At 41.2% G+C, this 26,137-nt stretch overlaps 1 protein-coding gene across 4 annotated transcripts in view; it reads left to right on the top strand.

Moving 5' to 3' along the window:
* DCUN1D4 (defective in cullin neddylation 1 domain containing 4) overlaps nt 1-26,137 on the top strand; it is an 81,349-nt gene that overhangs the window by 43,625 nt on the left and 11,587 nt on the right. For all 4 annotated transcript variants that reach the window (XM_059923032.1, XM_059923033.1, XM_059923031.1 and 1 more), the window contains 3 exons: nt 7,972-8,042; nt 13,624-13,715; nt 20,161-20,269. In XM_059923032.1, coding sequence (XP_059779015.1) covers nt 7,972-8,042; nt 13,624-13,715; nt 20,161-20,269 — 272 coding nt within the window. The remainder of the gene's footprint in view (nt 1-7,971; nt 8,043-13,623; nt 13,716-20,160; nt 20,270-26,137) is intronic.

Genomic DNA, 26,137 nt, shown 5'->3' with positions numbered 1-26,137 from the left:
GGTCTTCGTTTCTGTGCGAGGGCTTTCTCTAGTTGCGGCAAGTGGGGGCCACTCTTCATCGCGGTGTGCGGGCCTCTCACTATCGCGGCCTCTCTTGTTGGGAGCGCAGGCTCAGTAGTTGTGGCTCACGGGCCTAGTTGCTCCGTGGCATGTGGGATCTTCCCAGACCAGGGCTCGAACCCGCGTCCCCTGCATTGGCAGGCAGATTCTCAACCACTGCGCCACCAGGGAAGCCCTGGATACCCTTTTATTGGGGTGTCAAAATGAGGATTCCTCCTGGGTTTTCCTCCTACCCCTACTCTACCCTTTTTCTGATAAAAGTCTTGCACCTGTGGCCACAGAGATTGTTCCAGGTGCTGCCAGGTAACCCAGGTCAGGACAATCAGATAAAATTTCCTAGGGTTTTCAGATTGAAGCTGGGAGAAGAGCATCTTTCTCTTCTGGTGGTAGACTTGAAAGGATGCGATCCTGATTCCTGTAGTTTTTTGGATTTTTGTGAGCTACCCCAATATCCTTCTAGTGAATTCTCTTTCATTACTTGAACTAGTTTGAGCTGGATTTTGTTTGCAGGGCACAGACACATGGTACAGACACTTATATAGTATTAGAATTTATCTGTTTTCATGTCTAGGTCTTGAGAACATGAATCTCTTGAAGACGTTTTGTGAAAGTGGTTAGCACGTTTCCAGGTGTTCAGTACTTGAGTCTGAATGATGGAATGTTTTCTCATGTTCATATCAGTTTGATTATGAAGATCTCTTGCTTTCTCATATTGGTTCACATTTATTGTTATGAAATATATTATAAAAAGGAAAGTTTAAACAGAAAAAGTGTACTTAATCCCACCACCATAGCACAGCTATTTTGATATTTTTGTGTCTTCCTTTATAAGCAAATATGAATTTTTCCATAGTAAAAGCCACACTTCTGTTTTCTTTTAAAAGGAAGCAAGGTACAGTTTTCCTTCTTGTTGCTTTTCTCTGGCTCAGAAAGATGACTTTTGAGATAAAGATTAAGCCACATTCTTTAGGTTCCTTGAGGCCCCTGCCAGGTGGTTCCTTGGGATTTCATCACTGCGAGAAGTTTATGTGGGTGTGGCTATCCCTATTTTTATTAATGCCTCCCCCTTTTTTTTTTTTTTGCTTTTTTTGTATTTTATCAGGGAAAATAGCTTGAAATTGAGAACAACTGGCACCTGCTTTCTTTTTTAAAAAAATTAATTAATTTATTTATTTATTTTTGACTGCATTGGGTCTTCGTTGCTGGGCGTGGGCTTTTCTCTAGTTGCCGTGAGCGGGGGGTACTCTTCTTTGCGGTGCGCAGGCTTCTCATTGTGGCGGCTTCTCTTTGTTGCGGAGCATGGACTCTAGGCGTGCAGGCTTCAGTAGTTGTGGCACGCGGGATCAGTAGTTGTGGCACGCGGGCTCTAGAGCTCAGGCTCAGTAGTTGTGGCGCACGGGCTTAGTTGCTCCGCGGTATGTGGGATCTTCCCGGACCAGGGCTCGAACCTGTGTCCCTTGCATTGGCAGGCGGATTCTTAACCACTGTGCCACCAGGGAAGTCCTCATTTTTTAATATCCCAACTACATGAATATAACCTGAAGATAAGTATTATTCAAGAAAAATGCACGGCAAGAAGTCCCTGGAAGGTTGTGGTCTGGGCAAGTCTGTGGGAGCAGACAGTGAGGCTGTGGGCCCCCTGCGCTAGGGTGAGGGCCTGCCCCCCTCGCTGTGCTCGTGTTCCCTCGGAGAGAGCCACCTGCTTTTGGTTGACTCCCTGCACTGAATCTGGAGTGGAGTGGAGGGTGGTAGGGGCCTTGGTGGTGCAGTTGTGCTACACAGATGGACCTTAGTTCTTTCCAGAGTTCTCAGTTCCACCCTTGCCCTGCCCTCTGCCCTCTGTCCTCTGCACTCCTTTAGCCTGAGCCCAGCTCCTCCCAGCTCCTGCATGGCCAGTTAGTCCCAGCCCTCTTTTGCACATCCTGTGATGCAGCCTCTCACCTTTTTAAATCCCTGTCAACTCAGTTTCTGATTCTCAGAGATTTAATAAATGAAATGCTCTCCACTGGGACTCTTGTCCTGTTCTCTGTGGTTATAGGCTTACTCCCTTTTGTACTTTGGTACTTGAGTCCTCTGTGACTTTAGAAAGGATTGCTGGGGGCAAGATTGGGGGAGTGTCTTATTTAGACCTCCGTCTGAAACTGGAATCCCATTTCTTTTCATTATAATAACCAGTTTTACATAAATGATTTATCTAATAACTTCCACTTTCTGAAATATATCTAACAGTAAGAGATGAGACCAGATACACAAGTGCCAACATTTCAGAGTCACACTAAAGCTCACACATGTAGGTCATAAAAGTTCTACAAGTCCTGACTGTAGGCCCTTCATCTCTACTTTGGATTAGGTTCTATAGCAGAATTGTTTCTTGGTTTACCAAAGTGAGATTTGGGACCAGGAACAGGTGCTAAGAGACAAAGGAGACAAAGGTTTTGCTGACAAAGGTTTCTTGGCAAAGGAGACAGCATGGCCCCGTTTGCCCCAGTGATGCAGCATGGTGTGATTATGGAAACTCTGCCATGAGCGTCTTGGGCTCTCATGAAAGGGTTAAGTATATTTAGTTAGGGGCCCCTGCTTAAAATGTCAGTGAAAGTGGGAGGACCACTTTTTTCTAGATTATTGTCAGTACATCCGCCTTCTAAATGTACCTCTAGTATCTTTCACCAGGGCATTCTATAGCTTTTAAACCATCTCCCTCAAACCCACTTTTAATCCACTTTGTGTTAACCAGTAGCCTATTTATTAGATTAAGATTGTTCAATTCTACAGGTAAAATGATAAATCTAGTGTAAATACACCCATAATCCCAATGAACAATGTGATCACAAATAGATCTAAATGTGTACATGGGAATGATAATGAGAAAAAAGGAAAAGTTGTTGTAGATAGCAGGATTATGGGTAGCCTTTAAGTAATGTTGACTGATAAGCTATATTTAATATTTTTAGGATAAAATATTAAAGTCATATGAGTCATCATGCCATTGCAGATCATATTGTTAAAACCCTGCTCTTTTCAAATACACACGTGCACGTGTATATAAGTAATATGACAATGGCATTGCATAAAATGTGGAAAAAAGAAAAAGGCATGGCTAACTTAATGTTTACCACTGCCCAGTGTACCTTAGCCAACCTTTGAGGGCCTGCTACGTGCCAGGCTCTGGTGTGCGGATGACAGAAGCGCTGTACTCAGAGCTTATTTTCTGGTGTGGCAAACAGACAAATGAGAAGCATCGTCATTGTAATGAGCATTGACAGGGAGAGGAGGCCAGGTTGGAGGGGGTGTGAGTGGGACAGCCAGGTGGGAGACCCCAGGGCCCTGTGCACAGGCAGGGGAAAGGCAGGTGGCTTGCCAGGCTCAAGAATAGGTTGCAGTAAAAGAGCTTTTTTAAATCACGAAGAATAGAAGCCAAAGACAAAAAATTTTTTAAGATTATAATGTACCTTTTTTTTTCTCAGCTCTGTGCAACCACCTGCCAGTGAGTCCTGTCAGTAGATACCAAAGAGTCATCTGTTCCTACAACCAAACCTCTTAGCAAAATAGTAATAGATGGATACTTCCATATGAGAATAATTACTCTTTAATGTCACAGCCTAAATGCTTTACAGTAGTGGAATGAGGAAAAGAACTATGAAACATGGGATACACACACACACACAGTCACCTACGGGGGGTAATGTAAAGTGTGTCAGCTAGGTGTTCTCATAGGAAGATTATCAGACAGTCGGTGAAAAAAGCAAGGTGTAGAATTTATAGGTACAGTATGAACCCATGTGTATAGATAAACAAATTCAGGGCTACATTTCATCGTATATTTGCACATACATAAATACACAGCAAAAAGGTCTGGGAGGATACATGCCTGTCTCGTAAGGAAAGGAAGAAGGCAGGCTTTCTTTTTTTACTCTATTTTACCTGGACTTCTTTATTGGAACATTTCACCGTGTGAATGTCTTCATATATCGTTTGTGTAATATACACATGAGTGCCCACATGCGGTGCTGTGCGCACTCAAACCCAAGTGATAAAATGCCAACTGTATTTTCATTTGAGTCAAGAATGAGATAAAGATGCCCACTCTCACTCTTCTTATTTGCCATTGTTTTGGGAGTTATTAGCTATTAGCTAATGCTGTTAGGTAAGAGAAAGAAAGAAGGGGCACGGATACAGGAAAGGAGGAGGCAAAAATGATCATTTGTTGAAGGTGAAATGATTGAATTGTGGTGTACCTGGAAAACCAAAGAGAATTGCCTGAAAAACTTAGAAACTAAATAAATATGTATATACATTCTGCAGGTAGGATTTATAGAATGGCTTATTTGGGGAAGGGTTCTTAAAGAAATTCTTTTATTTATTTATGGACTCTGTAGTTTGCGGCACGTGGGCTTTCTGGTTGAGGCGCGTGGGCTCCGTATTTGCAGCCCGCCGGCTTAGTTGCTCCGCGGCATGTGGGATCTTAGTTCCCTGACCAGGGATCGAACCCGTGTCCCCTGCATTGGCAGGCGGATTCTTTACCACTGGAACACCAGGGAAGTCCCAGAAATTCTTTAATAAGTGGTCATCTCTGGGGAGTAGAGAGAAGTTAGGGGGAAACTTTTGCTTTTCTAACATTTTTATTTTCAGTTTTACTTTTATTTATTTATTTTTTATTATTTATTTATTTATGGCTGTGTTGGGTCTTTGTTTCTGTGCAAGGGCTTTCTCCAGTTGTGGCAAGCGGGGGCCACTCTTCATCGCGGTGCGCAGGCCTCTCACTATTGCGGCCTCTCTTGTTGCGGAGCACAGGCTCCAGACGCGCAGGCTCAGTAATTGTGGCTCACAGGCCCAGTTGCTCCGCGGCATGTGGGATCTTCCCAGACCAGGGCTTGAACCCGTGTCCCCTGCATTGGCAGGCAGATTCTCAACCACTGCGCCACCAGGGAAGCCCTCAGTTTTACTTTTAAATGAAATTTTATATCATGTTCATGTATTAATGTTGCCCAAAAAACTAAGTTAAAAATTAAGTAAACTTTTATTTGATTTTCCCTCCATAATCAAGATAAAAAAATTAAGAATTCATAGAAAAACATGTAAAATAAAAGGAGAAAAAAGAAAGTCCCAGAAAAAGGTAACAGATTTGAATATGTGAAATAAAACTTTGTAACAAAGTAGCACATTTGTGATTAAAAGGAAAATAACACATGCAGAAAAAGTATTTGCTCTGGCTAGATTATGTGAAAGAGCCTGAGTTTGGACTTCAGGGGGAGCCAAGGATTAGAAGCAGAAAAGTGACACAAGACTGTCCAAGGTGATTTTAATAGTCATCCTTTGTTGAGAACAGCCACCTTACACTTTTATTGTGATCTAGTTATTACTGTACTGAAATTACTCTTATGCTTTGTCTCCCTTCCTGGAGGGCAAGGACCATGTATTACTCCTCTTTAGCCACTTCTACAGCGCATCGCTCCAGGGTGTGCCCGGTAGATAATATCTGAATGAAACTGAGACATTTTCAGATGGTGGATCCTGCTGGTCTTGGCAGCTTGCTAGATCTGAAGTCTATGGAAGATTGTAGAGTGATTCTTGTGTGGTCCAGTGGCTAAGACTCTGTGCTCCCAATGCAGGGGGCCCAGGTTCGATCCCTGGTCAGGGAACTAGATCCCACATGCCGCAACTAAAGATCCCGCATGCCGCAAGTAAAAGATCCCGTGTGCCACAACTAAGACCCAATGCAGCCAAATAAATAAAATCTTTTCTTTTTTTAAAAAAAAGAATAAATAGCTCTTACACTTGAGGAACTTAGAAGGAAAGGTAGATGAGTTGGGACTTAATGCAAATGTGAGAAAAGCATTCCTAGCATTGCACGGGGTCACAGAGGACTGCCTGACCCAGCCTCCGCTGCTGGGGGTGGGGAGATTGGGAGGACTGCCTGTATGGTTCCTGTCTTAAAGATTGAAGAAGCTGGCATGGGAAGATGGGGAGAGGGGAGAGGGAGATGGGCTGAGGCCACAAAGAGTTAGTACTGCGTTGGGTATGTGTCAGGATGTGTGTGCATAGCAAACAATGGGTCGGTGTTTCTGGATCTTAATTTTTATTCATTCAGCAATATCTATTTGATTCTTTTTTTTTTTAAATTAATTTATTTATTTATATTTATTTTTGGCTGTGTTGGGTCTTTGTTTCTGTGCGAGGGCTTTCTCCAGTTGTGGCGAGCGGGGGCCACTCTTTTTTATAAATTTATTTATTTATTTATTTTCAGCTGCGTTGGGTCTTCTTTGCTGTGCGCAGGCTTTCTTTAGTTGCGTTGAGCGGGGGCTACTCTTCGTTGCAGTGCACGGGCTTCTCATTGTGGCGGCTTCTCTTGTTGCGGAGCTCGGGCTCTAGGCGTTCGTGTTTCAGTAGTTGTGTCATGTGCGCTCTAGAGCACAGGCTCAGTAGTTGTGGCACACGGGCTTAGCTGCTCCGCGGTATGTGGGATCCTCCTGGACCAGGGCTTGAACCTGTGTCCCCTGCATTGGAAGGCAGATTCCCAACCACTGCACCACCAGGGAAGCCCTGGGGGCCACTCTTCATCGCGGTGCGCGGGCCTCTCACCGTCGCGGCCTCTCCCGTTGCGGAGCACAGGCTCCAGACGCGCAGGCTCAGTAGTTGTGGCTCACGGGCTTAGTTGCTCCGTGGCATGTGGGATCTTCCCAGACCAGGGCTCGAACCCGTGTCCCCTGCGTTGGCAGGCAGATTCTCAACCACTGCGCCACCAGGGAAGTCCCTATTTGATTCTTTTATTTCCAAGAAACTTGATACGAAGGTGGAAATCTATGAGGCTGAAGAGGAAGGGACACGGTAGATCATAGAGAACCTTATTTGATATGCCAGAGACTTTGGACTTTATCCGTAGGTAGTAGGGAACTTAAAATCGAAAGAGTTTGTGTTTGAGGTGGCCCCTCCAGGTGGCTTTGTAAGGGATGGGTCCGAGGGGGGTGAGGCTCTGGAATTAGGGAGATCCTGAGGAGACTGCTGTGGTCATCTAAGTGAGAGAATGACATCTGAACAGGTCAGTGCAGTTAAGAAATATTTGGAAAGTAAAATTGGCAGCACACTTGGTAACTGATTGGCCCTGGAGAATGTAGGAGAAGGGGGGGACTCCAGGATGATGCCTCAGTTTCTGTTTCTGGTGGTGCCCCCGTTGAGACGCTACAGGAGGATAATCTCAGCTACCACAGAGAAGCCACATAAAATAAAGATGGACTGTGTCTACTGGATGTGGCGATTAGGAGTTTATTGGTGACCTTGGCAAGAAGAATTGCAGTGGAGGGAGATGAGCAAAAACCAGATTGCAGTGGTTGAAGAACGAATGGGGGCTACAGTAGAGCTGGGACATGGGGACAGTTCTTTCAGGAAGAAACAGATTATGTGGAATGTGAAGAAAGGGGTTATTGCCTTGTCTAGAACAAAAAGACTGCTTGGTTTTTTTTCTGTGTAAAAGAAACAATTATGTTATCTCCCAATTAGTTTTATAAAGAATATTAGGTGGTGGTTTGCTGTGTTTCCAAAAATTACTGTATGTGTTGAAATTATTACCAAAATAAGAATAGAGATTTAAGCTACTTTAAAGAACAGGAATTGAATGCCTGTAGCCTTATCTTTAGACATAAATTATGTGTACATCTGTCCACAGGTTGAAGGACTTGGCCATAAATTGACTTAAATGTGCAGAACAGAATCCTTCAAAGATAGAACTGAAATTCTAGAATATTTTTCAATATATTCTTGGTGATTTCTTCCTTCAGAAAGGATTTATGGTCTTTAAGTGTTATATGATCTAAGTTTACTTTAATAATAAGTATTTTAACAGTATAATACTACTATAGTAGTAATAGTGTATGTACATGGTTAGATTTAATTTCTGTAAATTGCATTTCATCACAGGTACTGATGATGTTGTAGGTCCCGAAGGCATGGAGAAATTTTGTGAAGACATTGGTGTCGAACCAGAAAATGTAAGTCTAACTTACTAATTTGGGTAGATCAGTTGATCTGATTTTGTCTCTTGGCAAATAAAGCAACAATGAAGATGTAAGGGTGCATTAGTTTTTATGAGGCAGTCTAAGAAATAAGTTCCAATTCTAAATTGGTTTGTAAGCAAAAGTTTTTTTGCAATTGGTATGGTGTAACTACAGTCAGTTATTTTTTTCTCTCATTTAATTTCTTGTCTCTAAAAGGTACAGTAATAAAGTAATTAAACTAGATGTTTAAAAAGTGGCGTGGGCATGTGTGCCTACCATGACAGATAACTGGGGGACTGAGGGCTTTGTGTATCTTTGTCCCCCTCTGTAGTTGTTCCAGCCTAATGTAGAGTTTGTCCAGGACTTTGAATAATTAATTATTCATAAGCGTTTTGAATAGGTTATAATTAAAAAGGTTTTTTCACAGCTCCTTCATTTCCAGTTGAATTTAGCTCAGAAAGTGATTGCTTTTTAGTGTAAAGCCCCTAAGTATTTCCTTTAAAACATTTAATTAGAAGTTTTTTATATGCTTCATTATTTTTGCATAATTCTTATCATCATGTTATTTTTGAATATTTTTTCCTATTCCCACATTTGTCTTACTGCAAAATGAAACATTATACAAATGCTCTGACTCATTAACTATGCAGTTTAATATTACATCAGCCTCCAATTTAACAAATACCTCTTATATCCTAAATGAATTTATGCTCTGGAAGAGCTCTCAAGGGATCATCCCTTTCATTCAGACTGTTGGTGAGATATCTGGTACCCATGCATATCATGCTCTTCAAGACTTCACACTTTTTTCTTTAAAAAAATTTTGTTGGGCTTCCCTGGTGACGCAGTGGTTAAGAATCCACCTGCCAATGCAAAGGACACAGGTTTGACCGCTGGCCCGGGAAGATCCCACATGCCACGGAGCAACTAAGCCCACAACTACTGAGCCTGCGCTCTAGAGCCCACGAGCCACAACTACTGAGCCCACGAGCCACAACTAATGAAGCCCGTGTGCCTAGAGCCCGTGCTCCGCAACAAGAGAAGCCCGCGCACCGCAACAAAGAGTAGCCCCCGCTCACCGCAACTAGAGAAAGCCCGTGCGCAGTAATGAAGACCCAACGCAGCCAAAAATAAAAACAAGCAAACAAACAAATAAATTAATTTAAAAAAAATTTTTTGTTACCATTTCTATGCCTCCATCCTTCCCACTTCCCGCCCAAGTAACACTGTAAATTTTCTAAAGAGCCTTTGGACTGTCTTTAACTTACTACATGGATTTTAGTCTTGTATTTTTATTTTAATGTAATCTAGTTCAGGTGTTTTGATAAATTATTGAGTTTGGTACAGAGGTTTGGGGACAGCTGGGTCAGTAGTATTTTGCCTGATCTAGTCCATAGCCTAGTCATAGACAGACAAAAACATTTCACTGACCTTAAGAAGGAAGTTTTCTGACAGGGGCTGGGCCAAGGTTGGCAGTGTTTTCTGGACAATAGTGTAAAAGGGGCGAGAGTGAGCTGGGCCTGAGAGGAGGTCCAGAGGTTCCACCCGGGGGACAGTAATCAGCATGTGATCAGAGGGGTGGGTAGCAGGGCCCGATGGTGGGGAGGCTGAGAGGCATCGGGCCGCCAGTGTGAGAGGGATCAGGTGGGCATCTCCTCTCAGGGCCAGAAAGGCCTGTCGGGTGGGAGGAGTGCTGACACTGATTCTAACCGAGAATACAGGGAGGCCCAGCTCTTTAAAGTTCCTCAGCCCCAAATACCAGTACTCAATAAAAAATAGCTACTCTTATTATCGTTTTTTGGCAATTATGAGTCTTTGGTTCTCTATTTCTGTAGCAGTAGAAATAGTCTTGAAATGTTGAATCACATAGAAGACTGAACGACTGAATTCAGACTATTATTCCAAAGCATTGATTCCTGTACTTCAATTCTAAGATGCCACTAATAGAATTTTTTAATTCTATTCATCACTAAAAAGGAAAAATGTTAAGTAAATTCTGATAAGCCATCAATTGTGGATACATCCCAATTTCAGAAATTGTTTGAAAAACCAGCACAAAAATAGTTTTTTAGAGGCTTGTCTGCATTGATGAGTGAGCACTTTAAAGTCTTTAAAACCCTCACCTTGCCTGATATTTATAGCTTATGAAATTTAAGCAGGCTTGTAAAATTCAGTTCAACTTCCATTTACTAAGTAACAGCAAAATCCTTTAAGTATTTAGCTTCCTTATTAGCTGTACTAGGGAAAGGTCTATTTGTGTAAAGAAGTACCCATTGTGAATATCTGCTTTGGCTGTTTGGCCACATTACATGCATGCTTGTATGTGTGTTCCTTTACCATAACCATTTTTTATTTATTTATTTATTTTTTATTTTTGGCTGTGTTGGGTCTTCGTTTTTCTGTGCGAGGGCTTTCTCTAGTTGTGGCAAGCGGGGGCCACTCTGCATCACGGTGCGCGGGCCTCTCACTATCGCGGCCTCTCGTTGCGGAGCACAGGCTCCAGATGCGCAGGCTCAGTAGTTGTGGCTCACGGGCCTAGTTGCTCCGCGGCATGTGGGATCTTCCCAGACCAGGGCTCGAACCCGTGTCCTCTGCATTAGCAGGCAGATTCTCAACCACTGCGCCACCAGGGAAGCCCCATTTTTTTTTTTTTAACTTAAGTATTTATGTGGAAATTTTAATCCTTCTAATAGAGGATTGAGTATAGATAATGTTTGAGAACATACGAAGTTTGAATTAGAAAATATGTAAATAGATACATAGGAGTCAGAATTCCAAGAAAAGCTGAGGGATGAGGAGAAAATCCACTAATGTGTGAATAGTTTGAAGAACACGTAACTCCTTCTTTCTGGAAAATCCTTCCTAGTAGGCCCCTGGTCTCTTAAGTCACCATTTTCTAACCAATTTAATAATCATTTTTTGTGGTGATGTGCATAATATGTAGAAAAATTGGTTCACTTATCAGTTCTAGTTATCTAGAATCTAGATTAGTAATCTAGATTCTAGATTTTTAATCTAGATTTTTAAAATCTAAAAAACCTAGTGACTTAAAAAAAATGGGTAAGTACTGATTGAATTGATATTTGATTGATAGGTCCTAGAGATTTACTGGGTTCTCACTGATACTAATCTCCAAAGTAGAAAACCATAAAGTCAGCACCAAGACAAAGCTTTGCATTAATCTTCCAGTTATAAATTAAACAAAGCTGGAGATTTTTAGTCTACAAACGAGCTCATTGGCAGTTGAAAGGACAGACCTTCTGAACCTCCTGAATGCTGCTGTTCTGGAGTCCTTCATGTGCCTTTTGGCTCTCAGGGCCTAATTAAATCATCTAAAGTGATTTCTGAGTGGCTGCTTGCCTCATTATGGTGGGGAGTGTTATGCTTTTATTTTGCATTTTGTTGTTGTTTGGGATTTTAAAAACTTTGGTTCTATTACAAAAAATAATATAAGGCAGGTGCAAAATTGTATTTTTTGATTCATTTTCAGGGATAACAGCCTAAAAATATGTTGATGCTCTTTTTTTTTTATTTTTATTTTATATTGGAGTATAGTTGATTTACAACATTGTGTTAGTTTCAGGTGTACAGCAGAGTGATTCAGTTGTACACATACATGTATCTATTCTTTTTCAGATTCTTTTCCCATGTAGGTTATTACAGAATATTGAGTAGAGTTCCCTGTGCTATACAGTAGGTCCTTGTTGATGGTCTATTTTATATATAGTAGTGTGAATATGTTAATCCCAAACTCCTAATTTATCCCTCCCCGCCCCCGCCTTTCCCCTTTGGTAGCCGTAAGTCTGTTCTCCGTGTCTGTGAATCTATTTCTGCTTCATAGATAGGTTCATTGGTGTCATACTTTAGATTCCATATATAAGTGATATCATATAGTATTTGTCTTTCTCTGTCTGACTTACTTCACTTAGTATGATGATCTCCAGGTCCATCCATGTTGCTGCAAATGGCATTATTTCATTCTTTTCTATGGCTGAGTAATATTCCATTGTGTATCTATACCACATCTTCTTTCTCCATTCATCTGTCGATGGACATTTAGGTTGCTTCCATTTCTTGGCTTGCCTCATTTTTTTATGTTATGTCACCCCGATTCCTTTCACCGTCACCACCATCTGACCCATTTGGGCACATGGATTGTAGTTTAATGGTTTGGGGCAGTTCTTCTGTTAGTTGAAATGAAGCATTTAGGTCCTGGGTAAAGAAATCAGATTAACTGCCAAATGCAGGGCATGTTAGTCCCCGGCCAACTGTATACAGAAACATTTATTTTCTTCCCATTGCCTTCTCTTTTTTTATTACAACAAATGGACATATAGCCATTCAACACTGTATGTGTGAGCTCCACTTTTGTACTCAGGTTCCCTTTTGTGTGAATGACTGTCCAGAGATAGCCAGCCTTGCAGAGTGGCAAAGCTTCCTAGGACAGTCCTAGAAAGGCCCTGTCCCTCTTCTTTACCTCTCTAGGAGTGGCATACTTTCTTTTTTAGTTACCCCTCACCTTGTCTTGGGTCTTTGAGGTAGACAGGATGGGAGAGCTTCCTCCTCATCCCCCAATCCAGGCGGCCTCAGCTCTGTCCCTGTGTAAGAGCCCTGGAGAGCTTCCAGTTGGAGGCATCTTGGAAATGTAATTTTGTCTTTTATACCTTTAGGTATTTATTAAACTCACCATCACTGTCTCGGTGCCACCTTTTCTCTAAAGCAGCTGAGTGAAAAAGTGACGAGCGGTGCCAAAAGCCCGAGTTGTCACAGTTCCTCATGTCTGCACAGTTTCAGAAGATGCACTGAAAGCAAGGATGGCGCCCCACTGAGAAGTAATTGAGTGATTGTCCACTCATCCTGTGCTCATTGCAGGCACAGTGCCACCGAAGTGGAGTGTTGGGCTACTTTAAAATCATTTCCCCAGTGTATGTAGTTGAACTCACAAACATCGAGTCCACTGTCCGTGTCCCACCACCTACCGTTTGGGTTTTTAACACTCTGTTCTGCACCTCACTCTTTTCATTTTCACATAATAAATCTTGGAAACTGTTCCATATTTGTACTGATGGCTCCACTTCATTTGTCTCACTGGTGACATAGTATTCTTTTGTATGGAATGTGTTTAGCAAAGAAGTATTTAAGTAGTCCCTTATTAGTAGATGTTTGGTTGTTTTCAGTCTTTTGCTACTACACATAGTACTGTAGTCAGTCTTGTTGACTATACAGCTTTGTGTATATGTGCAGGTGTATCTGTGAGATAACTTTCCATAGGTGGAACTGCTGGTTTCAGTTTTGGTGCATACTGCAGAACTGCCCTAGGGAGAGGTTAATGGCTTTACACTTCCACCCTCAGGCATCATAAGAAGTCATGTTTCTCCAAACCCTTGTCAGCAGACTGAATTATCAAACTTTTAGATGTTTGCCAAACTAGAACTCATTTTTGAAGTTACCTTGTTCATATTTCAGTGACTAAACTACTGTGGACCGAAGCATTTGGCTGATGTTAATGTATTTAATTGCTGAGGTCTGTCCTCCTTATTTGATTGGTCTTTCTGCTTTGTTTTGTTTTAAACAGGTAGTTATGCTCGTCCTAGCTTGGAAATTGGATGCACAAAACATGGGTTATTTTACTCTACAGGAATGGTTAAAAGGAATGACGTCTCTACAGTAAGTCCTGAGGCTACCCTGGGGCAAGGGTGGGGGGTGGGTGTCCTTGCCCTCCCCTCGCTGCCTGCCTGCCTCCCCCTCTGGCGTCTCATCGAGCCTGGCTTGGGTGACTGAAGGAACGCCAGGGGATCTGGGCAGGCTTCACCTGTGGCCATAGGTGTGAAGACCAAGCCCCATTTTCCTATGATGAGGAGGGCTATAATGGATGAATTTTAGAAATTAAAGTTTTTATATAATGTATATCGTTTATTTTAGTATTCTTCTAGAGCAGCTCAATAGAAATAGGCCATCCTTTTCTCATATATGTGAGCCACGGGTATAATTTAAAATTTTCTAATAGCCACATTTAGAAAAATAAAAAGAAACAGGTAAAATTTATTTTAATATATTGTACTTAATCCAGAGTATCCAAACTATTATCATTCCAACATGTAACCAATATTTTAAAAAGCTGTTTTACCTTCTTTTTCATATTGAATCTTGAAAATCTGGTGTATATTTTACATTTATGGTACATCTCAGTCTTCATTAGCTGCATTTCAGGTGCCCAGTAGCCACATGTGTCTAGTGGCTATGCTATTGGACAGCACAGGTTTAAAATCAAAGCATTAGCATCTGGTTTATAATTAATGAGAAAAGTTGAGTAAAGTATAACTTTAAAGATATTCAATATCTTTTATTTGATATATTCTGATATTAGCTTTGGGAAAAGTTAGAACTTCATTACTCTAGTGATTAAAAAATAATAATAATAAAGATTCTGTTTATGTTACCTGGGCCAGAATTGAGGGGAAAAAATCAGTAGTTTTATGTGTTCACTTCGTGCTTACATGCATGTGTGTCTGTTCACGTGTGTGTGCTTGCTAAGAGTTTCACTCAAGAAAACAAATTGTCATTCTCTTTTATTCGTTGAAAGATACACTTGAGGTGGATGATGAAACATTTCAAATGATATTTGAAGGGGAGGTGCTAATTCTTAATACAGTAACTGATTTAAAGTACTTGAATGGCTTCTCTTTCTTTTTACTTTAACTAGGAATAATAGACTTCAGTTTTTACTGGATTAAAATTGGAATTGAAATGGTGTTATGGTTTTATTTAAATAATTTTGTAATTTGTCAACTTTCAATATCATTGTCCCTTTGGCATTGGTAACAGTGCTTCATTTTCGTTGTGTTTTAGTAGTTTTATGAGGCCTGTTCACTGTTCTTTCATTTGAGCCTCACAGCTACCTAGGCAGATCAGGCTTTACCCTGCACATTTTACAGATGGGCAAACTGAGGCTTAGAAGGGGTATTTGATTTGTGAAAGAAAGTGGTAGGATGGGAGGAAAACCTAAGACTTCTGATTCTTCAGTCACATTCTTCCTCTGACAGCTATTGTCTGATGACAAGTGCATTTTAGGTAAAAGCCAAATCACCCTTTTACAGATACGCTTTCCTCTCAGCATGGTCTAGAATTTTAGGGTTAAGTCTCTGGAATCTCTTAAAATTGTGTATGTCGTGTTGGGGAACACCTCCTTACAATTTCCAGCCTACTAACTCCTGCATTGTTTTCCGTGTTGCCTCCCTTTGTTGCTTTCCGGATAGAGCACGTGATGGCTGCTCCTTTTTAAGTATCCTTGTAATGATGAATGCACAGCCAAATCAAGATTTTATTCATGGCTTTAGAGAAGGCACCATCAGCATTCCTTCAGGCACAGTTTCATGTGTCTTAAGCGGGTGTAGTATCCATTTTTGTACAGTTATAGATTTGTTTTTACATTTGCCTTTGCAAAAGAATATCACCCCGTGCCAGGCCTTGCCCATGTTTTGAGGATTGCGTCGCCTGGGAATTGAAATACACAGTTTCCTGAAAGAGGCCTACGTGTGTGTTCATGGGGTGGGGGGCTCCCCACAAGCTCTTTGTGGGGAACTCTGCTCGCCACTTTGTGTGACACGGGTAGTGGCAGGTGGATTCCCATAGAATGCTGCCACTTGGCCTTCGCAGTTTACAGTGTAGTAACAAACCTGATCCACTGTGAAGGAATTGAGGAATCTGCTTTCTTCTGTGAGATGAAACTCTGAGATTAGTTTCCTCATCAGTGAGGTGAAGGTGATTACTCACAATAACCTTTAAGGTTCTCTGTAGTTCAAAAATAGCACAATTTCAAGTTTTAAGAACTTCCTCCCCCTTCCCCTCCTGCCTCCCTGGGCTCGTCATTTGTTCAGCAAATATTTGAGTGGCAGAGGTGTGCCAAGCACAGAATTCTAGGTCCTGGGGAAACAAAAGCCATGAACAAGACAAAGTCCATTTGGGGCAGGAGCTTGGAAGCAGTGTTCAGGCAGAATATCCAGAAGTAATAAGGTCACTTCTCTTTATGCTACTTGCATTTATAAGGTATTTGCACCCAATAAATAAGAGAACTCAGAGGCTAATCCTTTATATGCTCTAAAGATGGAAAGTAGTCCATCGTTTGAATGATCTATTTTGTCTTCTATTTGGATTTTTTCTTTTTTTCTCATTTTTGGCTTTATTAAACCTGTCCAGTGAAGTTTTACGGACTCAAGCTGGAATTAAAGTGTATATAACAAAACCTTTTCTAAAAAAATGGTAACTGTACAGTGAGCGCATGCTAGAAATAGGAAGTCCATGGGTTTTGGAACCAGAGAGTTTTGAATCGGTTCTGCCACTTCCTGGGTGTCCCTGGTAATGTCCCTAAAACCAGGAACGTTGAAGTGATGAAATGTGGCTTTCCCCAGGGCACCCAGAAATCAGTCTCCTGGATGCCATCTGGAGTTGTGTGCTTGGCCTCTCCAGGGCCATGTTTTGTGACTCTTGGAAGCAGTGACAGCAGCTGGTAGGGAACATCTATCCCCAAGTTCCCGCAGTCGTTCTCAGAGAAGGCACAGCTCTTGATTGATTGATTTATGTATTTATTTATTGGCCACATGGCTTGCACTTGGCAGTGAAAGCGCCAAGTCCTAACCACTGGACTGCCAGGGAGTTCCCAGCTCTTGTTTTAATTGACTGTTTTTTTTATTGCCTTGTTCCAATGTGTGGTTTAAAGTTACCTCTGATGAATTAAGCTTATAGAGTGTTTAAGCTAAACAAAACAAAACCCCAAAAAAGTGTGTTAGAGTTGTAGCTAACTTTGCAGAGAACTGGTGATGGGCTGGAAAAATACCTTTGGGCTGACCAAGTGAAGGGGCAAAGGCTGTCCCGGGGTAATGGGAGAGAACTACCTTTGATTTTATAACCTTTGAGGATTATTATCCTGATTCTTGTTGCTTCTGACTGTGTTACAGCAGCAGAGTTCAAACAAGCAATGATTTCATTCCACAGTATATGCGTATTTTCTTACGGGGAAAGATGCCCCTTAGCGGTTTGGCACTGTCCCTGTATGACCACCGCAAGTTTCCTAGTACGTGGTACACAGAAAAGCAGGGGGAAATGTATTGAATGATGTGGCTGCTTTCTGAAAAGTCTCAGGCGGAGCCTGTTTCTTCACAGGCCCTTTGTTTGAACTGAGCCCCTCTGCAGATGGCCTTGTTGAGTGGCCACTAGATGGCAACGTGCGGTTCAGACAGGGTGATTCAGCGGCCTGTCGCCCTGATGGGGGTTAGTCCACAGTCTCCACAGGACAAGACCCCTTTTAAAGCAGATTAAACCCCTTATTGACAGTATCGTCTCTAACCCATCCTTAATAGATGCACGAAGTGAAAATTTTACTTTGGGCGTTTTATGCTTGACACTCCAGATGGGCTCTCCAAGCGTCTTGCAGACGTAGGGACGTCTTTGCCGGTGTGGCTGGACTTGCTTCCAGGCACGCTGCAGACGTCATATTCACCTTGCAGCGACTTTATTTTCTTTTAGCTATGCAATGGTCATCTAAATGAGTGGTTCCTGCTCTAGAATCTGTTGAAACAAACAACTGCTCTTCTTCCTTTCATTGGGCAGGACTAACTAAACTAAACCACTGACCCAAATCTGGCCAGTTTCCTGTGGTTTTCGTCCTTAACCTTCTTTCCAAATGAAGAGGGGAACCTTGGCCTTAGATGTTTTGGGGTTAGCTGGTTTCCCTCCTCTTTGATCCTCCCCCATATTATTACTAATAAAATATTATTCGTTATTTATATACATGATAAGAAAATCGAGCCATACAGTAGAGTGCCCAATGCAAGGTAAGCCCTGCTCCCACTCCTACCTCACAGGCTCTACTTACTGCTTTCTTGTGCATCCTTTTAGCCTCCAGCAACCCTCATTTGGGTTCTGGCAGTAAATCTCTGTAACTAGGCTATCAGTCAGTGTCTCTTTTTTTTCCTTCCCTAACCTTTCTCCGCAGAGATCCAGAGTGAGCTTTTCAAGATGGAAGCCTGATCACGGTCTCTCCCATGATAGGAGGTGGCTTCCATTGTTTCTAGGATTCAAAAAAACCTCCCAAGACAAACAAAAAAACCCACTGTGGACCACAAAAACCCTTTGTGGTCTGGCCCTACCTCCCTTTCAGCTTCATCTTGGACCACTTCCCCTCTTACTCTACCCAATCCAGTCACAGTGGTTTTGTTTTAGTCTTTGGACTTGGCATGCTCCCTTCTGCCACTGGGCCTTTGCACATACCGTTCCTTTAATGTGGAAAGCCCTCCCCTCCAAAAACATCTAGTTTCCACCTATCTTTCAGCTCTCAGCTTACATGTCAGTCCCTTAAAGAAGGCTTTTCTGACTTCTAAAAGTCTAATTTTAATCTTTTTTAGTTTTCAGAAACATCAGGAAGAAACAAAGCACATTCTAAATTGTTGTAGACTCATAGAAATGAAATATTTACTGTAACTTTTGACTTTTAGATATTTTATCATCTCAATAGATCCTGGGGAGTTTTTTGTAGATAGCTCCAAAAAAAAAAAAGCTTTCACAAATTTATTGCTAAAAATACATTAGTACACTCTATTATGAACCATATTTTAGTTTATAAAGTATGTAAAATATTTACATTGATAATACTTGTAATATGTATTGTCTATACTTAGTAGGAGGTAAAAGCTCTACAGAGAAACGCAAGGATACACATGCAGCATTGAAAAGCTTTAATATTGTCAGTGAAAATGATGACTCTTTGTTCTCATTTTTAAGGGCTAGATATTATGAACAGAAAATTAGTTTGTAAAAATAACCAATCAGTCTACTTAAGAAAAATAAACAGTGTGTCACTTACCTGTGAAAATAGATTGTCATCACTAGGGGCTCCCTGGAGAAATAGCTGATTTCAAGTTTAGGGTAGAGAGAGTACAAGGTGAGCTAGAATATCTTGTGCCAGAAAGTGAGGACGTGCTCAGAGACTGACGGGGGCCATGTCAGAAGGACACTGGAGCCAGCTTGAAGGGGCCACTGCCCAAACAAGGACAATTTATGCATCAAAAAGAATGAAGACAGTAGCAGATTATAACACTGAGTAAAAGGCAAAAATCCTTAAGTCCAGAAAGTAAGAAAGATGGTGAGTAGAACTCTTTATAGAACAATTCCAGCCTGTAAGTGTAAAAGCATGATAGAATTAGAAAAATCACCATTTTGTACCTTCAGATGTAAAACTGATTCAGGCAGGGATCATCAACAGATGCTAAAATGTTTCACCTGGTGAAATGTTGTTGAGGAACAGGATTGTCAGTCTCAAGGTATCATCCCCCAGATTACACACCATTTCAGAAGGGCGAAGAGTACCGTTAAGTGGAGAATCTGGTGGACGCTGCCTTCACCAAATGAATCAACTTAATATCACCAGTAATGGGACAGACTGACTTTATGAGCCTCCTCACGGGGTATACTGAGAAGGACATCACGTGGAGGGTTCTTATCATGAGCACTTAATCTAAATATAATCATAGGGAAATTATCTGACAGACTGAGATTCTGCAAAACAACTAGTCTGGTCTTTTAAAAAATGACATGGTCAAGAAAGAAAGAAAAAAGGCTGGACACCTTCTAGATACTAAGGAGATAGATACCTGAAAGCAGTGCATGAGCCTTGACTGGATCCCAGATGAAAAGAAGCAGCTCGGGGAAAATTGGGAAATTTGCGCATGGGTCATATATTAGCTCAGAAAGTTAACATTTCTAGGATATTAAGAGTGATGATGGCATTGAAGTGTTTAGGAGGAAAGTGGCATTATGTTGGCAACTTACTTTCAAATGGTACAGGAAACAGTGCACGTATGTGAGAGAGCGAGCACAAATGTGACAGTGCTCGTGGTGGACCCAGGGGATGGGTATATGGGTGCGTATTTACTAGGCCTTCAACTTTTCTGTACATTTGAAATTTCTTAAAATAAAAAGTGTAGGAAGAAAATAGCTCATCGTGGACATGTTCCAACTCCAGGGTTTTTATTGTCTTTTGGTATTGTGTTTTATATTACTGCCCCACGTTAAAAAAAAAAAACTCGGTTTATAATTTGCCTTTATTCTGTTTTTCTAGATGTGATACAACAGAAAAACTCAGAAATACTTTGGATTACTTAAGATCATTATTAAATGATTCTACAAACTTTAAACTTATTTACAGATACGCGTTTGACTTTGCACGGGTGAGTTCTCTGGAGGCTATCCAGATGTTTCCCTCTCTCCCTCCCCTTTTGAGGTTTGTTTTATGTACTACAGCAAGGAAGTTGAATAAGCTACTCCCAGGATGCTAGTTAGAATTTCTCTCTATGTGTACACTTTCTACACTAACTGATTCTGGGCAAGAATGTGGTATGTCAGCAAAAAGCTCTAGTGACAGACTATTAATAGCTCTTGAGATTGGCTTAGAAGTAATTTGTAAATGGGCATGTAATAGACACTGTTCTAAATGTCTCTTAGGTAAGCTTGACAAATCTTTTCCTTCTCACGAAACGGCAAAGCTTCACCCATTGAGTTTACTGGAATGAGTTAGTCAGATCAAAGCCAGTTTCATTTTGGGTGCTATATCATATCTGAAAATCGTTTCAATTTCAAACGTAAGCTAATTTCAGTGGACGTTATTCAAACATAGTTTCTAGTCATCATTTTGAGAAGTGATCATCTTGTTTGTCACGTAGTGAGCCAGTCCAAGTAGGTGAATAGGTGGTTCTACTGGAGTGACATAAAGCTGTATTTTTCAGCCTGGTCACCGTAAGTAGCGAATTCTGAGGTATAAGTTGGCATTGTGTTCATTCACTGTCCACGGCCCATATATACGATTACACTTTATTGCAGAATGGTGGTTTCTGTTATGTTTGTGTGTTTGGTGGGTTCAGGTGACTAGGCTTTCTTGATTGATGATTTCTTTTTAATCTTTTTTTTTTTTTAAGCAGAGAACTCAGTGACAATTCTTTTTTCTTACCACCTTGTTGATCTTTTCACTTTTTCTTCGCTTTGGCTCTGTTAGCTCAGCCAAAGGTTTATTTGCTGATGAGTTCCGGTGCATCTATAATAACACATTAGTAGTTCACTGTGATGTCCTCACTTGTGAATTTTTGCAACCTTCAAGTAAAATCAGGACACGCATGAAAATTTATAGATGTTAGAAGTAATATGGTGAAATTCAGTTGCAGTGTTTTACTAAACAGCGTTTGTGTAATTGTATATAGAATTTGTTTGCCAGATGCTTTTAGAATAGATGCATAGTTTTTAGGATTAAATGTTTTGTTTCATGAGATTTTTTTTCCTTCCAAAGTCAGCAGTGTCCTATTGTATGGGCAAAAGTTTGTTTAGAAGCATCATGCCTTCTCACGAAAATATTTTCTAACTTCCTTGTTTGAGGGTCAAATTTTCCCACATATCCACTGCTTTAGAACTGGCTTCCGTTTTGCTCCTCCCTGGCTTTCCATCCCCTTCTCGGCTGGTCACCGAGGCCCCTTCTGTTGCCTCTTTCTTGGTGCTTCCACCACAGCCTTGGGGTTGAGGCCGTGCCCCTCGCCTGTACTGCTGCCGTGGCCTTGCGTCCACGTTCTGTCCCTTCTCACCCACACTCACACCAGTAGGGTGTCGTCCATCTTCCTTCATCCTGGGGCCACTCGGGCACCTTCAGCTCACCGAGCCATTGCACCCATCGCCTCCGTGTGAGTGTAGTGCTTCACCACCGTGTGGATGGTACAGTTGCTCCCCCCGCAGCTGAGTGACGGATGGGATGGTTTTGTCCTCCTTCACAGAGGAGTGGGGAACTTGGGGCAGGGCCGCCTCATTGCTTAGCAGTAGGTTCAGGACTCAAACTGAGGTTCTGGCTCCAGGTCGCGTCTGCGGCTCCCTCCAGGCCCTCGTAGTCCAGTCCCAGGCTTCCTCTCCCACAAGACGCCTGTGTTGTGCTGACGTGGAACCAGCAGTGCGCTGAACCTGCCGCCTGCCCCCGCCTCTCTGCTGCCTGCCTTTTGTCCCACCAGGCTCCGCTTGGAGCCAGGTCTGTTCCCCGACTGCTCTCTTCAGCGTCGGGCTTCTGGGCCCAAGCCACGTGCCTCCACTGTCACACAGAATCCTCCTGCCCCGGAGAGAACACGTGCCCTTGCTTACATGGCCCTCGTGTCCCTCTAGCTTGGCCTTGGGGTTTGGGTACAGGCCTGCATTTTTTCTGACAGGTTAAGGGAGTGCCTGTTTTCTTTCATCATATCCCTGGGAGCAGCCCACAGAGATCTTTGCCTTTTAAGGAGAGTATCAGTAATATCAGCAAATTAAGCCCCTTTATGTAATGATGAATAACAACCACCCGTATTTAATCATTACCAAATAGATTTCAGTTTAGCTAAAATATGCTGTAAGATGAGTTTATTATTGAATCCTTTGTTTTGTTTGGTTTAACTGTATCCCACAAGTGTCGAGGTGTTGTGTCTTCATTTCCATTCAGTTCAGAATATTTTCCAGTTTCCCTTGTGGTTGTTTTGGACTCATTGGTTATTTAGAAGTGTGTTGGCTTGTGTTATTTGCCAACTATTAGGACTTTCCAAGTAATCTTTTTATCGTTAATTCTGCTGTGGTCAGAGAACATACTCTGGACAGTTTCAGTGCACTAAAATGCAGGGAGGCTTGATGTGTGGTCCAGAATATGGTCTGCTGTGATGAATGTTTTGTGTGTACCTGAAAAGAATGAATATTCTGCTGCTGTTTGGTGAAATGTTCTATAAATGTCAGTTAGGTCAAGTTGGTTGATAGTGTTGTTGAGGTCTTCTGTATCCTTATTGATTTCTGCCTACTGTTCTATCATTTACTGAGGGAGGAATGTTGGACTCTCCGACTATAATTACTTCTGTCATTTGTATCATTTCTTGTTTCATGTATTTTGAAGCTCAGGCATTAGGTTTAGATAGACTTGGTATTACGTCCTCTTGAAGAACTGACCCTCTAGCATTATGAAATGTTTTTCTTTATCTCTGATAATATTCCTTGTTCTGAAATCTACTTTGATACAAATATAGCCATTTCTGCTTTTTTTTTTAAATTAAAGTCTGTATGATATATTTTCTTCCATCCTCTTTAAAAACCTATTTGTGCCTTTATATTTAAAGTGGGTTTCTTATATATAGCATATGCATAGTTGGGTCTGACAATATATGTCTTGAGATGCTTAAACAATTTACATTTAATGTATTTATTGATATGGTTAAGTTTACATCTCCTAAATTGCTATTCATTTCTCTTTTTGTCCCATCTGTTTTTGTTCCTTTTTTCCTCTTTTCATGACTTCTTTTGGATTGAGGGGTTTTTTTAGATTCCATTTGAATCATTCTTTTCCACTATTGTCTTATTAGCTGTGTCTCTGTTTCATTTTTTTGCAATTGCTCTAGGCTTTACGGTATACATCTTTCAATTTTCACAGTCCATCTTCCGATAATATTATACCACTTCATGTATAATGCAGGAGCCTTTACAATAGTGCACTTTCATTTTGCCCTTCCGTACTTTTTGCTGCTGTGTCATACATTTTACTTATACATGTATTATACATCTCAAAATCTGTTGTTTTAGTCTGTTCAGGCTGCTGTAACAAAATACAAGAGACTCAGTAGCTTATAAATAATGGACATTTATTTCTCATAATTCAGGAGGCTGGAAAGTCCACGATCACAGTGCCAGCAGGATAGGTGTCTTTCTGCCATAAGCTCACGTGGTGGAAGGGAGGAGGGAGCTCTCTGCAGCTGAGGACCCCACCTCCTATTACCATCATCTTGGCGATCAGGGTTTCAACATATGAATTGGGGGGGGTGGGCAGACACAAACATTCAGATCATAGTATATATTAATATCATTTTTGCTTTAAATAGGCAAAAATATATTTTATATTTACCCAAATATACACCACTTGTGTGCTCTTTCTTCCTTTTGTGTGGATCCAGGTTTCTATCTGCTATCATTTACCTTCTGCCTAAAAAATTTCCTACAGCATTTCTCATAGTACAGATTTTCTGGTGATGAATCTCTAAGCTTTTATTTTGCCTTCAATTTAGAAGGTACTTCTCTGGACAAAAGATTCTAGATTGACCATTTATTCTTGTAGTACCTTAATGATAGTTCTCCATTGTCTTCTGTCTTGTGGAGTTTCTCATGATAAGTCTGGTGTCATTCATTATTCCTTTGAACATACTGTCTTGTTTTGTTTTCTGACTGCTTTTATTCTCTTTTCACTGCTTTTCAGCAAGTTGACTATGGTGTGCCTTGGCATAATTTTCCTTATGTTTATTCTGGTTAAGGTTTGTTGAGTTTTTTAGGTCTTTGGTCTTACAGTTTGTATTAAATCAGGAAATTTCTCAGCTGATATTTCTTCAAATATTTCTTCTGTTCTCCCTCTCTCTTCCTTGTGGGGCTACAGTTATACCTATGTTAGATGCTTGATATTGTCCTGCAAGCTACTGATACTGTGTTCAATTTTTTTGTTTTTGTTTTCCCTTTGGATAATATTTATTACTATATCTTCTAATACTGATCTTTTCTTCTGCTAATCCTAGCCCCAGTATATTTTTCATTTCAGATACTATATTTTTCATCTCTAGAAATTCCATTTGTGTCTTTTTATATCCATTTCTCTCATCGTGATAATATTTTCTTCTACCTTCTTGAACATCTAGAATGTGTTTATAACAGGTGTTTTAACAGCGTTGTCTTCTGGTTCCATCATATCTGTCATTTCTGTATCTCTTTCTCTTGGTTAAAATTTTTATCTTGGCTGTGGGTAATATGTTTCCGCTTCTTTGCATTCCTAGTAGTTTTTATTCTTTCTTTGTTGGATGCAGGGAATTGTGAGTTTTATGTTGTTGGTTGCTGGGGTTTGTTGTATTCCTTTAAATAATGTTGGATTTAAATTTTTTTTCTGGTATATAGTTAAGTTACTTGGAATCAGATTGATCCTTTGAAAGGACTGGTCCAGAGCAGCCTCAGTCTAGGGATGACTTAACCCCACTAGTAAGACAATAATACCCTTCTGAGGATTCTATCCAAGGCCCTATGTATTATGAGATTTTTTCCACTGTGGCTGGTGGAAATAGAAACTATTCCCAGCCCCATGTGAGCTCTGGGAATTTCTGCGTACTCTTCTGCAGTGATTCTTTCCCAGACTCAGGTGGTTTCCTCTCACATGTGCACAGACAAGTCCTCAGCCAGCGGCTGGGGAGACATTCTGCGGGTTTCCAGGTCTCTCTGTGCAGCTCCCCCCTTGCTGGTATTTTGCCCCACCAATCATATGCCTCCTTGGACTCCACAAACTCTGTCCTTTCCAACTCAGTCGGTTGGGGTTCCACTGGGCTGGGTCTGGGTCCCCCTCCTGTGCTGTGGCCTGGAAACCACCCCCACACAGTATGCTGCTGTCACTGGGGTCTTATCCTTTTTCTCAGTGGTCATACTCCTGTGCTGCACACTGACCAGTGCGTGAGAGCCATTGTCTCATGGATTTTGTTCAGTTTTCTGGTTGTTTGATGTGCACGGGGCGTGGGAATCTGGTTTCTCTAACTCTGTCTTGGTTGGAAGCAGAATTCAACCCCCCCACTTCTTCCCTCCAATCCTTTTCTTTTCCTACTAGAAAAATGACTCGTAGAGGTAATAACGCATAACTACACAGCAGACCTTTTAAAATTGAACTTTTAGTAAGAACTGAACTTTGTTATAGTTTTAATATCCTAAATATTCTCTATTGGAAATAACAATGACATATGTTAAATATTCTGAATTACCCTTTAATATACCAGGAAAGAAACTGTAGTACCAGAAAGTGATAAAATGCCCCTTTAACATCTCTCCACCAAAATTATAATCCTAAGAGTGCGATTGTTTTCCCCTCACCTTAGAATCTTGTAGCCAATTAAAAATAGTACTTGGTTGTAAAGTTATATTATTTTTCTCCTAATTTTACTTTGACCTGAACTTATTTGTAGTCTTAGGGATGGCAGAGAATTGTGAAACTTGAGAGTTGAAAGAAACCACAAGAGGACACTTGGTCTAGTCTTGTCACAATGCAG

Source organism: Balaenoptera ricei, chromosome 5, assembly GCF_028023285.1.
Source record: "Balaenoptera ricei isolate mBalRic1 chromosome 5, mBalRic1.hap2, whole genome shotgun sequence".
Taxonomy (NCBI): Eukaryota; Metazoa; Chordata; class Mammalia; order Artiodactyla; family Balaenopteridae; genus Balaenoptera; species Balaenoptera ricei.
The sequence above is the reverse complement of the archived record's forward strand: the minus strand, read 5'-3'. Positions and strand labels throughout refer to the sequence as shown.